The sequence below is a fragment of the Entelurus aequoreus genome, linkage group LG25 (assembly GCF_033978785.1).
Source record: "Entelurus aequoreus isolate RoL-2023_Sb linkage group LG25, RoL_Eaeq_v1.1, whole genome shotgun sequence".
In the NCBI taxonomy this organism is placed as follows: Eukaryota; Metazoa; Chordata; class Actinopteri; order Syngnathiformes; family Syngnathidae; genus Entelurus; species Entelurus aequoreus.
Window position 1 is genome coordinate 36,539,761 of NC_084755.1, and position 13,831 is coordinate 36,553,591.

General features: G+C 39.2%; 1 protein-coding gene across 2 annotated transcripts in view; it reads right to left on the reverse strand.

The window, feature by feature from the left end:
* Positions 1 to 13,831, reverse strand: part of carm1 (coactivator-associated arginine methyltransferase 1) — a 74,052-nt gene that overhangs the window by 29,553 nt on the left and 30,668 nt on the right. For both annotated transcript variants that reach the window (XM_062036962.1, XM_062036963.1), the window contains exons 9-13: positions 11,225 to 11,310; positions 11,042 to 11,131; positions 10,770 to 10,907; positions 7,256 to 7,345; positions 2,662 to 2,771 (exon numbers count right to left, since the gene is read on the reverse strand). In XM_062036962.1, the coding sequence (XP_061892946.1) occupies positions 2,662 to 2,771; positions 7,256 to 7,345; positions 10,770 to 10,907; positions 11,042 to 11,131; positions 11,225 to 11,310 (514 nt within the window). The remainder of the gene's footprint in view (positions 1 to 2,661; positions 2,772 to 7,255; positions 7,346 to 10,769; positions 10,908 to 11,041; positions 11,132 to 11,224; positions 11,311 to 13,831) is intronic.

Consider the following 13,831-nt stretch of genomic DNA (forward strand, 5'->3'; position numbering starts at 1 on the left):
AGGGCTGGGCGATATGGCCATTTTTTAATATCTCGATATTTTTAGGCCATGTCACGATACATGATATATATGTCGATATTTTGCCTTAGCCTTGAATGAACACTTGATGCATATAATCACAGCAGTGTGATGATTCTATGTGTCTACCGTTCATTAAAACATTCTTGTTCATACTGCATTAATATATGCTCAATTTAAACGTTCATGCAGAGAGGGAAATCACAACTAAGTCAATTGACAAAAACTGTATTTATTAAACAGTTATTAAGCAGTGGCACAAACATTCATGTCATTTCAAAACAGAAAGTGCAAGATTGTCAGAGACATTTTAAAACAAGCTATGAGTGCACTTTTGTGCATTATGTCACTAAGATGACATATCAAAACAACACTAAATTAAAGTGCACTTTTTGTACAGAACGCCACTACAATAGTTTAAAACAAATAAAGTGCACTTTTGTGCATGATGTCAGACAAGATATTTCAATAACTGTCAGATAAAAATGAGCTGCATAATAGGAAATCAAATCGCTATGTGGTAGGTTACTGCGGACGTTATCTCCTTCTGTTGTTCACTATTTTTTTCATACGGTGTTGATGTGGAAATGGTTGCCTCGGCATTTTGTTGGTGTAGCACCGAACGGAGATGTCGACATGCGGAGTAAGCACTCTTCATAAAGTAGCGGGTGAATTTTGAAATGATACTACATATTAGCAGTAATGCTACTTTTTGTAGCAACGCTTTTGCCCCACACTTGACAGATTACGGTTGTCTGTTCGACATATTCCCACTTGAAGCCAAACCACCGCCAGACTTCTTGGGAATTAATTCTTCCTTCATTTGTTACCAGATTGGCACCTTTTTTCTCTCGTATTACCACTCGCACCACAGCTAACGTTACCCATGCCGCTACCTCTCTGCTCCGAGAGGGCGTATACGTATGTGACGTATGTAAGAAGGTGCGCTTGCTGTCTGTGAGAAGGAGGGACAAGAAAGAGTGAAAAAAGCCTGTAGTGTAATACCCACAGCTAAAAACAACTGCGTGAGAACATATACGCGAATATCACGATATAGTCATTTTCTATATCGCACAGAGACAAACCTGCAATATATCGAGTATATCGATATATCGCCCACATACCAAACATACCAATTATTACCACAGAGGAACTACTTTTCTGGCATCAGGACAGCGCCTTATAGGCTACTATCGAGAGCAAAGAGGCAATGCTACTGGCTGCTGCTGCTGAATTGCCTGAGTTTGGAAGAGTCTGAAACTTTGAAAATTCTTCACGTTGTTAGTTGGGTGCTGTCTTTACAAACCACACTGTGTAGCAAACAACCGCACAAAAGAAGTAGATGCAACTATGGCGAGTCAGGAGCAATCTGTCAAGTAATTAAACTGTTTTTACCAAGATAGAAAAACAGGCACTTCTTCTTTTGCGTTTATGAAAACAGTCACACACATGTGATGTCTACATACAGTACGTCTCAGGGCAAAGTGTTAGTCCGCGTCCATTGTGAGTAAAGGCCGGTATATACTCTCGCGTCACGTAGTTTGCATCTCCTCTGACGCCGTCTTGGTTCGTTTATAGTACTTCCGTGGACTGGCGCCTGAATTGCAATTGTCATTCTCAAAACACAAAGGGGCAGTGTTTTCTGTGTGAGCAACTAAACTCTTATATAGAGATGTCCGATAATGGCTTTTTTGCCGATATCCGATATGTCCAACTCTTAAATACCGATTCCGATATCAACCGATACAGTCGTGGAATTAACACATTATTATGCCTAATTTTGTTGTGATGCCCCGCTGGATGCATTAAACAATGTAACAAGGTTTTCCAAAATAAATCAACTCAAGTTATGGAAAAAAGTGCCAAAATGGCACTGCCATATTTATTATTGAAGTCACAAAGTGCATTATTTCTTTTAACATGCCTCAAAACAGCAGCTTGGAATTTGGGACATGCTTTCCCTGGAAGAGCATGATGAGGTTGAGGTGGGAAGGGGGTTTTGGGGTGTATATTGTAGCGTCCTGGAAGAGTTAGGGCTGCAAGGGGTTCTGGGTATTTGTGTTTATGTTGTGTTACGGTGCGGATGTTCTCCCGAAATGTGTTTGTCATTCTTGTTTGGTGTGGGTTCACAGTGTGGCGCACATTTGTAACAGTGTTAAAGTTGTTTATACAGTCACCCTCAGTGTGACCTGTATGGCTGTTGACCAATTTTGCTTTACATTCACTTGTGTGTGTGAAAAGCCGTAGATATTATATGACTGGGCCGGCACGCAAAGGCAGTGCATTTAAGGTTTATTGGCGCTCTGTACTTCTCCCTATGTCCATGTACACAGCGGCGTTTTAAGAAGTCATAAATTTTACTTTTTGAAACCGATACCGATCATTTTGAAACTGATACCGATAATTTCCGATATTACATTTTAAAGCATTTATCGGCGATAATGCCTTGCTGTTATTGACTTTGTTCAAAAACATTTGCTTGTTATAAAAATAAAAATAACAGGTTATGGAAATATTGAAACTGGTTGGGGGGTGTTTTTATCCACTGAAATTAGTTTCAAAATACTTGATGAAAAATTAAAAGAAAAGCAGGGTGTTCCCAGCTAAAAAATACATCCTAAAAATGTTATATTTGTTATTCACCTGAAGGCATCCCTTGATTCATGCCGTAGCCTACACCTGTGTTCCAGATATTCTCTGATGGGGAGTTGTAATGTGACCCAGGAGGCGGGTTGGGGTTTGTACCTGTGTACCTGTAAATACAAATATAGACACTTGATATTCGTGAAAGACAAAGTGCTCCCTAACTCAGCTTTCTGGGTGCATGATACAGTTTAATAACTAGATTTAGGCAATGTCCACACAAAAAAAAATGGTTTCAAAACACATATCCAAGGATTAAACTATCTCCATCCACACAAGCGTAGTTTCCAAACTTTCTATGTTTACACACAAATGCATACACACCTGCTGTCATGCACATTTGGTCCAATCAGAAGCTGACTTGGTGGCATTACACTTCTGTTATAATGTTTATTTTGATATACTAGACGCATACTTGCCAACATTGAGACCTCCAAATTCGGGAGGATGGGGGCGGAGTTTGGTGGTAGCCCGGAAGAGTTAGGGCTGCAAGGGATTCTGGGTATTTGTTCTGTTGTGTTTATGTTGTGTTACAGTGCGGCTGTTCTCCCGAAATGTGTTTGTCATTCTTGTTTGGTGTGGGTTCACAGTGTGGCGCATATTTGTAACAGTGTTAAAGTTGTTTATACGTCCACCCTCAGTGTGACCTGTATGGCTGTAGATCAAGTATGTCTTGCAGTCACTTATGTGTGTCTGCAGAAGCCGCATACAACATGTGACTGGGCCGGTGAAAAAGCGGACGCGACGACAAGTTGTAGAGGACGCTAAAGGCAGTGCCGTCACAGCACGCCCTTAATATTGTTGTCCGGGTGAAATTCGGGAGAATGTTTGCCCGTGGAGATTTTTGGGAGGGGGACTGAAATTCGGGAGTCTCCCGGAAAAATCGGGAGGGTTGGCAAGTATGACTAGACGTACAATGACATGTACATTATCTTTAAAACTAGCCTGCTATTAAACAGAGCCCTGGGAACATCATGAATCTTGCTTTTTTTGTGTTTAAAGCGCGCATACACGTCTGTGCTGCTGAAACGCAACACTCATGGAATTATAACATGTTTATTCAGCAACATGGTGATATATGACATGTAGTGTCTGTGAGTCAAGGAAAGCCGTTTGCATGTTGAAGTGCCTAAAGCGCAAGGACGTGCATGTGCCGCTGCAAAACTCTTGTTGAATGATCAAGCATTTAATGATCAATATAGAGATACATGTGCAAGGAGTGTACATTGTCTTTAACATTTACAAGGAGAAAGGATACAGCATGTTTTTTTAGTCGCTCGGGCGCGTTATATGCGTGTGCACGGTCGCGCCCGGCTCCTATACACAAATGAAAGCAACACATGTAAGGTAACTTCAATGATCTGTTTTTAAATAGGGATTAAAACATGAGATAATGTTGCACCTTTCTTAGGACACAAATAGAGATGATGTTCGAAAACCGGTTCTCCCGATGCTTCGATAAGAAAAGAACCGACTCCATTGATTCGAATCCCTTTTTGAGAACCGGTGCCCGTTATCGAAGCCACTATACGGTATTTTCATGACCATAGGGCGCACCGTATTAAAATGCGCCGTGTCAGTTACGGGTGCTATTTCTGTATTAAACGCATAAATAAGGCGCAGCGTATTTTTGGGCGCAGGCATGGTTAAACATATGCTGGCTTAAAACATACGCTAGCATGCATGGACGCTGTTTTAAAAAGGCAGCAGGAGCAAAGCTGAGTTCGGTTGTACTTTATTGAAGTATTTATCAATGTACCGTATTTTTCGGAGTATAAATCGCTCCGTAGTATAAGTCGCACCGGCCGAAAATGCATAATAAAGAAGGAAAAAAAACATATAAGTTGCACTGGAGTATAAGTCACATTTTTTGGGGAAATGTATTTGATAAAAGCCAACACCAAGAATAGACATTTGAAAGGCAATTTAAAATAAATACAGAATAGTGAACAACAGGCTGAATACCGGTAAGTGTACGTTATATGAGGCATAAATAACCAACTGAGAACGTGCCTGGTATGTTAACGTAACATATTATGGTAAGAGTCATTCAAATAACTATAACATATAGAACATGCTATACGTTTACCAAACAATCTGTCACTCCTAATCGCTAAATCCCATGAAATCTTATACGTCTAGTCTCTTACGTGAATGAGCTAAATAATATTATTTGATATTTTACGGTAATGTGTTAATAATTTCACACATAAGTCGCTCCTGATTATAAGTCGCACCCCCGGCCAAACTATGAAAAAAAACTGCGACTTATAGTCCGAAAAATACGGTACTCACATTATTTTTTGATCAATCCCCATCCACAAATCCATCAAAGTCCTCATCTTCTGTGTACGAAATGAACAGCTGGGCAAGTTCTCCATCAAACACGCCAGATTCCCTCTCCTCATTTTCAAAGTCAGTCTCGTTGCCGTGGGGCTCCTCGGAAAAAGTAAAAGCCGACTTCTCTTGCCCCGTTGTGTGTATCGATTCGCTACCGTGCTGGTCCCCTTCTTCTCCACTGTGCTTCACCGGGGATGTCGAAAGTATGTTAGTGATGTGTTTGTCTGCAATTTTTTTATTTACAACGCACATAGCAGTACTATATGCTCACTGGGGGCGTGCCTTTAGCGTCCTTTCTCACCTAAAATCTTCACCCTTTAACGTCCGCATGCTGTCCTCAGTCACGTCCGCTTTTCCTTCATATAAACAGCGTGCCGGCCCAGTCAAATAACATCTACGGCTTTTGGAACTCGGTGCACACACAACAACCTATCTGGATTCGATAAGGAATCGGTCCGATAAGAGGATTCGATAATGGCATCAACATCGATCATTTCTTAACAAACATCATCCGTAGACACAAAGCAAAAAGTCTTCATAGTTAAAGTTGTTCCATCAGGTGGTGGTCTGACCGCAATCGTATCCAAAACAGCTGACTGTCATGGTGGCTGGCGGGACTGTGTCGCAAAGCTCATTTTGATGTGTCTTTTTTGTTAATGCAGAGTTAAAGGCCTACTGAAAGCCACTACTACCGACCACGCAGTCTGATAGTTTATATATCAATGATGAAATCTTAACATTGCAACACATGCCAATACGGCCGGGTTAACTTATAAAGTGCAATTTTAAATTTCCCAGGGAACTTCCGGTTGAAAACGACTATGTATGATGATGTTTGCGCGTGACGTCAATGGTTGAAACGAAGTATTTGGACACATTGCATCACAATACAAACAGCTCTGTTTTCATCGCAAAATTCCACAGTATTCTGGACATCTGTGTTGGTGAATCTTTTGCAATTTGTTTAATGAACAATGGAGACTGCAAGGAAGAAAGCTGTAGGTGGGATCGGTGTATTAGCGGCTGGCTGCAGCAACACAACCAGGAGGACTTTGAGTTGGATAGCAGACGCGCTATCCGACGCTATCCGCCGACCGCATTGATGATCGGGTGAAGTCCTTCGTCGCTCCGTCGATCGCTGGAACGCAGGTGAGCACGGGTGTTGATGAGCAGATGAGGGCTGGCGTAGGTGGAGCGCTAATGTTTTTATCATAGCTCTGACGAGGTCCCGTAGCCAAGTTAGCTTCAATGGCGTCGTTAGCAACAGCATTGCTAGGCTTCGACAGGCGGCACAGCATTAACCGTGTGGTTACAGGTCCAGTGTTTGGTTCGGTGTCTCCTTATAGTAGTATTGTTGATCTGCTGTCTATCCTTCCAGTCAGGGGCTTATTTCTTTTGTTTCTATCTGCATTTAAGCACAATGCTATCACGTTAGCTCCGTAGCTAAAGTGCTTCACCGATGTATTGTCGTGGAGATAAAAGTCACTGTGAATGTCCATTTCGCGTTCTCGACTCTCATTTTCAAGAGGATATAGTATCCGAGGTGCTTTAAAATACAAATCCGTGATCCACAATAGAAAAAGGAGAAAGTGTGGAATCCAATGAGCCCTTTTACCTAAGTTACGGTCAGAGCGAAAAAAAATACATCCTGCACTGCACTCTAGTCCTTCACTCTCACGTTCCTCATCCACAAATCTTTCATCTTCGCTCAAATTAATGGGGTAATCGTCGCTTTCTCGGTCCGAATCGCTCTCGCTACTGGTGTAAACAATGGGGAAATGTGAGGAACCCTTCAACCTGCGACGTCACGCTACTTCCGGTACAGGCAAGGCTTTTTTTTATCAGCGACCAAAAGTTGCGAACTTTATCGTCAATGTTCTCTACTAAATCCTTTCAGCAAAAATATGGCAATATCGCGAAATGATCAAGTATGACACATAGAATGGATCTGCTATCCCCGTTTAAATAAAAAAAAATCATTTCAGTAGGCCTTTAAAATAGAAGCATGTTTACAGTAAAGTAAGTCCTCTTAAAGTGTGTTTAATGCTAGCAAGGCAGTGTTGAGCTTTGGAAATGACAGCGTACAACCACAACGTCATCAGAGGAGTACAAGTCTCCGTTTGTGCCGTGTACACGCATACGCTGAGCGGAGAGTTTTGGAACGCTACACTTTGGCCACAGCATTTGCAAAAGTCTGCATTTTTAAGGACAAAAGTATGCGTTTGCTTGTGGCCTTAGTAACCAACCACCTTACCTGAAAAAGGGGTTCTTTAAATCCAAGAGGTTACTGGACTTTGAACCAGTCTGGTCCACCTGGGCAACAATACTGATGTCGTAACTTTGTCTGTTGAGAAGAAGATCAGATTTTGTTTTCAGTATCATTAAATAACAGGTTCACTCTCAAAAAAATGTCAGCAGCATTCAAATAAAATAACTGTGATTAAAATGAACCAATCACCAAACAATCATGGTTGAAAAACCCCCCACAATGGCATTCACCAGAAACTGCATGCATGATAAGCGCATTTCAGAAGTTCACGGTTCATTGTAAAATATCAACGTAATGCTTTGGATGACACTGTTAGCTTTGTGCAAACATCTAATTCTATCTGGCTACCCAACACTGTCACATGCCACGGCATTATCGTGGCATGTGACGTTACATCCCCACTCTAAAGGCTATAGTGCTTTCTAGGTTCATCTTGAAATTTCAGCTGTTCAAATAAATTGAAATTGAATTGTATTTTCAACATCCACGCATGCACACAGTGCAGCCAACTGTAATGTGATCACCCCAAACACTTACAAAAGGCAATCCTAAATCCAATCAATGTAAAGCTGTCATGAACTATTTGCAGTAGAGACATGCTATTTTAAAAGCTAAGAAGTTGAACGTCCCACCTCTGCAATCAGAATGTGTCTAAGTGAAATGGGAGTTTAAAGACTAAAAGGGTGTGTTTTTTATTTCAGGTTTGATTCCGAATGTTTTTGTTTTGTTTGGCAGTGTGAATTGGAAAACAGAATAGGGCCATAGCTTGAGTCAATACCTAATACCTAATGTTGATTCATTATCTTGTCTTTCAAGAGTTGTGTTAGTATTGTTTGTAAAATAAAGACTTGCCTAAAAACAACATTGATGCATAGTCTATGTTTTCCCATACGCCATTATGCAGCAGTTCCTTGCTTTGATTCCTAATTGTGATTATGTTTACTGCTTGTCAGGTGACCTTGGGGGTTTTAAAAGGTGCCAACAAATACAATGTATTAATATTAGTGCTATCAAATGATTAAAATATTAAATCACAATAATTGCATTTTGTTCCTAGTTAAGGAGACAGCACAGAAGCTAATACAAATAATAACTGAAGAAATAAACAAATTGAAGAGATGGTTAGACAAAAACAGACTCTTTAAATCTCAGTAAAACTAAAATGATGCTATTCGCCAACAGCAGAAGAGAAAGTCAAACACAAATACAAATAGACTAATTATATATTGAAATAGTAAAACAAATACAATTTTGGGTGTAACAATAGATGAGGAAATAAACTGGAAATCTCATTAAAAAAAATATGCAACATAAAGTGGCAAAAAATATTTCTGTATTAAGGCAAAATAAGTTCTAGAATAAAATCACTACATATTCTTTCCTGCTCGCTAGTGTTCATACTTCAGTTATTGTGTAGAAATATTGGGAAATAATTACAAAAGTACACTTTATTCACTAACTGTTACAAAATAGGTCAGTTAGAATGATCCATAATGTTGGATACAGAAAACACACAAACCATTTATTCCATACTTGCCAACCCTCCCGATTTTACAGGGAGACTCCCGAATTTAAGTGGCCCTCCCGATAATCTCCCGGGGCAACCATTCTCCCGAATTTCTCCCGATTTCCACCCGGTTAACAATTTTGGGGGCGTGCCTTAAAAAGCACTGCCTTTAGCGTCCTCTACAACATGTCGTCAGGTCCGCTTTTCCTCCATACAAACAGCGTGCCGGCCCAGTCACATAATATACGCGGCTTTAACACAGACACACACACACACATAATAGTGAATGCAAGGCATACTTGATCAACAGCCATACAGGTCACACTGAGGGTGGCCGTATAAACATCTTTAACACTATTACAAATATGCGCCACACTGTGAACCCGCACCAAACAAGAATGACAAACACATTTCGGGAGAACATCCGCACCGTAACACAACATAAACACAACAGAACAAATACCCAGAACACCTTGCAGCACTGACTCTTCCAGGACGCTACAATATACACCCCCGCTACCACCAAACCCCTCCCCACCTGACACCGCCCCCCCACCTCAACCACGCCCCGCCACTCATCTCCCGAATTTGGAGGTCTCAAGGTTGGCAAGTATGATTTATTCCATTAAGAGTATTGAAATTCACTGATTTGGTGTGTTTGCAAACAGATAAGATTATGTTCAAATCAAACAATAACCTGCTACCCAAGAATGTGCAACAATTTTTCTCAACAAAAGAAATATAACGTTAGAGAAAAATGTAACTTAAACATTTGTATGCACGTTCAACACTTAAGACCTTTAGTATATCTGTATGTGGAATTTAATTATGGAATTGAATAAGCAAAGATGTCAAACAATGTGCTAATATGATCCACTTTAAGAAAATGTTCAAACTAGTGTTTAAAAAGTACAAGGAAGAAAAACGTCTTGAACATTAGCGAAAATAAGATATTCATCTTATTATGTGAATCATAACTGACTTAACTATTTATGAAGAGAACTGTTGTATTCAGAATGAATTTATGTAAATTATGTACAAATTAAGAAGAGGAAGTGAACATGTTTTAGTACAGGAATTGCTACTAGGTAGAAAAGGGGTAGAATTAAATAAACTCTGCTTCTTCCTACTCCTTTTCGGACATTTTGTAAAGAAAAAGGAAAACATGTGATGTATCATATTGAAATTGTATACACGTTCAAAATAAACATACCAACCAACTTGAAATTAATCGAGATTAATTGCAGATGGATATAATTTTAACTCCAGGCCCCTCGTTCATATGTATGCTGTTGAAGACCTGTGATTGGATATATTCCCAACTTGTCCTAGCTATCTAAAAGACAAAATTAAACATGATTGGAATACATTTTCGTCAAAATGTTTGTCTTGTTTTTATTCGTTAAAATATCAGTTTAAGGCAATGTGCATTTTGATTAGTTATCGTCTTATTTTTGTCAAGGGAAAATTGATTACCGGTAGTTATTATTAGTCAACAAAATCAACACTGCTCTTCAGGATGCGCCGTTTTGTGGATAGTCTTATTTACGTGCCTCCACTTCTCTCCGTCAGCCATGTTGTAATTTTTAGCGCTTCTATACGGACAGATATAAGTTAGAACTACACACTACTTTTATTGGAAATGGCAACAGCGAAGGATTTTAGCCCCTTCACTCTCCAGGCAGCTGTGTAAAGATTGCAAACAGCCTCTTTAAGACAATAGGATAGATTGAAGGCTCATGCAAGTTTTTGCAGTTAATGTTTTGGTTAGAGTGTAAAACAGTAGTTTACAATATTGAACTTTTTCTAATTCTATGACGTACTGAATTTGGGTTTTTATTAACTGTGGACTATTATAATCAACATTTTTAGGAATCTAAAAACATTCTTGAAATATTTCACTGTGTGTAGTGATGACCAATTTTGGTCTTCCTGAAAGATAATACTGGTAATTACAATATACATTTAATCATTCTCAAACAACAATCCTACCGTTTGTTGGCCACTAGTATTGCGGTGCCGGACAGTGTATCCCCAGCCTTGGTGAAAAGAGGAGACTGCAGCAAACAGCGTACCTGGTACCAGTGGGTAAGAGGCTCTGTAGGTGCAGTAGACAGCCATACTGTCATACTGTGGAAAGGACAAAAGTGTGTTGTTTTGAGTAAGTAAGAAAAACATACTGCGACAAATTTAAGGAAGCAATGAATTGCTTGGAGTGACCATTGAATTATGGTACATATCAGTCTGAGTAATTTGTGACTTACGCTGATCCCATAAATGCCACATCAAACCAGAAAGCCAGACCATGCACAAGACCTGAGTGCAACATGTGGAACTTAAATGGGATCTCTATCCTGAAACAAAAAGGAAAAGGTAACCAAATACATTTTAAAAAGGTACTTTAAAAAAGTCTTGAACTTCAAACACACAGGCAACTGCAATCATACCTGTAAAGATCCTCCTCTTTGGCCTCTAGGAAGTTGACTGTGTATTTCACTGACTTTGCCATCAAGATACGGATATCAAATGTGTCCTGTAGAAGGAGATTTGAGGTCATACGATTTTGCAAAAGTAGTGCAAGATCATCAACTCAGGTGGTTAAAAACTGTTTGTTTCAATTAAAAGAAATAAGTAAACATTAATATTAGGGCTGTCAAACGATAAAAAAGTTTAATCAGATTAATCACAGTTTCCCAATTAATTAATCATGATTAATCATCTTTTGCTACGATGTCTGAAATATGTAAATTTTCCCTGTATTGCAATAAGAGCTGCAGGGTATATTGGTGGACTCCCACAGTAGGGGTCACACTAAAGGGAAACAATAACTGCTTGTGTACTCAAAGACAAGACTAAAATATTTTTGTAAGAACGACAACCGATAAATGATAACGGCTGATTTTTGGGATTTATGATATTCCTCAGTGCTCAAAAAAAAAAAGTAGACTCAACTGAACTAAAAACTGTGTCATAAAACCGTGGATTTTTTTTTAACCATCCCACCCCTACAACACATCATATTACAGTATAAATAAGTTTTGGACTTATTGTCTTGTTCTCAGTTGTGTATTTTCTATCAGACTCTTATTTAATATTTTCTATTTCCTGTTTTGGACTGTTGACGTCAGCTTTGCACTCATGGCAGATGTGACAAGTTAGTAATCCGCACTATTTAAGTGGAGCTGCAGCATTTTTTAATTGCTGAATCGTTGCATTAAGTAACCATAAGAGACAGCTCCAACTGCTTTTATGCCACTCTCTACATTCATCCTAAGGCACAGTCAAGTAGTGAAGACTAGGGATGTCTTATATTGGTTTTTTTAAACCGATATCCAACATGCAAATATTGCCCAATACTTAATTTCCTATACCAATACATGCAGCAACTCTTCCCTCAAACTAATGTCAGATATGCTGTGATATTACTGTGACTGTGATACCACTGAATACATAGCACAAACAAACATTGTTACTCCAAAATAAGACAGATACTGCAATCTAAGTAGGGATGTAACGGCAAACATGATAATAAACGGCTGTAAAATTCCCGACGGTTAGTAATACCGTTTGAATTTGTAATTACCGAAAAACCGTCATTTATTAATGCATTTTAGGCAACACTGCTTACTTTCTGGAAACTGAGTCACAGCAGCGCTGGGCAATGCGCATTAGCGTCATTTGGCCTGAAAAAAGAAAGGCGGAACACAACTGCACAGACTCTGCTACGAAGATTTCTCCTCCGAGTAAACACAGCCGTAACTTCATTTTTCCTCGTTTCATTTCAGTGGAGTCTTGGCGTGCGTTTAAGAGTGCACTGCTGTTTTTAAATGGCGACAGGAGTGGACAATATTGGAGACAGACTCATTTGTCTCACACTAAAAATATACAGCGAAGGAGAAAACTATTTGATGTTGCTTTCTTTTTTTCAATACAGCGTTCATCAGCTGCTGTGACTGAGCGTTAATGACGTGAGGAAACATGCAGCAGGCGATGTTAGGGGACGATGTCACAACTTGCTTGTAAAGGCTTTAGTTTGCTTCCGGGGATGCTCACTCGTCATTTATTTAACTGCAAACGTTATCAGTGTTCAAATGACATCAATACTAGCTATGTTTTGTCATCTCATCGAATTGAACGCAGGCTGTGAAGATTGTGTATTCGATGTGGGAGTTATCACTCCTGTTTATTTTTGTTGGCCAAACTGTTGCACTGCACCACTTTGTGTTGTTAGAGAAGAACAAAGCTTGTTTATTAGACTTTATCTTCATTAGCCAAACTGCTTTGTGTTTTATATTGATATCAAAAACTAAACACCATGTTTTTTTACATTAAGTGTAGATTTTTTCATGTCACAGTTATTACTTAAAAAAACATTCACTAGACATAGTATTTTGTTAATGTTTTATTGTGTATAGTTAATTCATATACAACATATTTCTTCTCAAGCTCTTAATGGATCTGTCTCGATACAGCATGTACATATAAATGTACGTAACTTAAAAAAATTGATCTACCAAAATGTAAGAATAGTTAAAGGCATCATGCAATTAGAAAAAGAAGACACGTTGATACTGTTAATGAACAAAAAAACAGATATTTGTCTTTAAATATGTGGATAATGTTTATCTATAGCCTTTTTATTACAATTCACAAATTACAAGATGGAGTCCTGTTCACACCCCACCACAACTCTGTTTTACCTAACATATTCAATAATCGTGATTTGAATATTGATAAAAAAATCATTGTACCGTAATTTCCGGACTATAAGCCGCTAGTTTTTCCCCTCGTTCTGGTCCCTGCGGCTTATACAAGGGTGCGGCTTATTTGCGGCCTGTTCTTCTCCGACACCGATGAAGAGGATTTCGGTGGTTTTAGTACGCAGGAGGAAGACGATGACACAATGATTAAAGACTGACTTTTCATATACCGGTAGGCTGGTTATTTTGATAACGTACAGGCGAGCACTTTGTATTACTTTGCACCGTTGTATTATTTGTACTCTGCATGAATGCTGTTCGCCATGTCAAAGATGGGAAAGTTTGATTGAATGA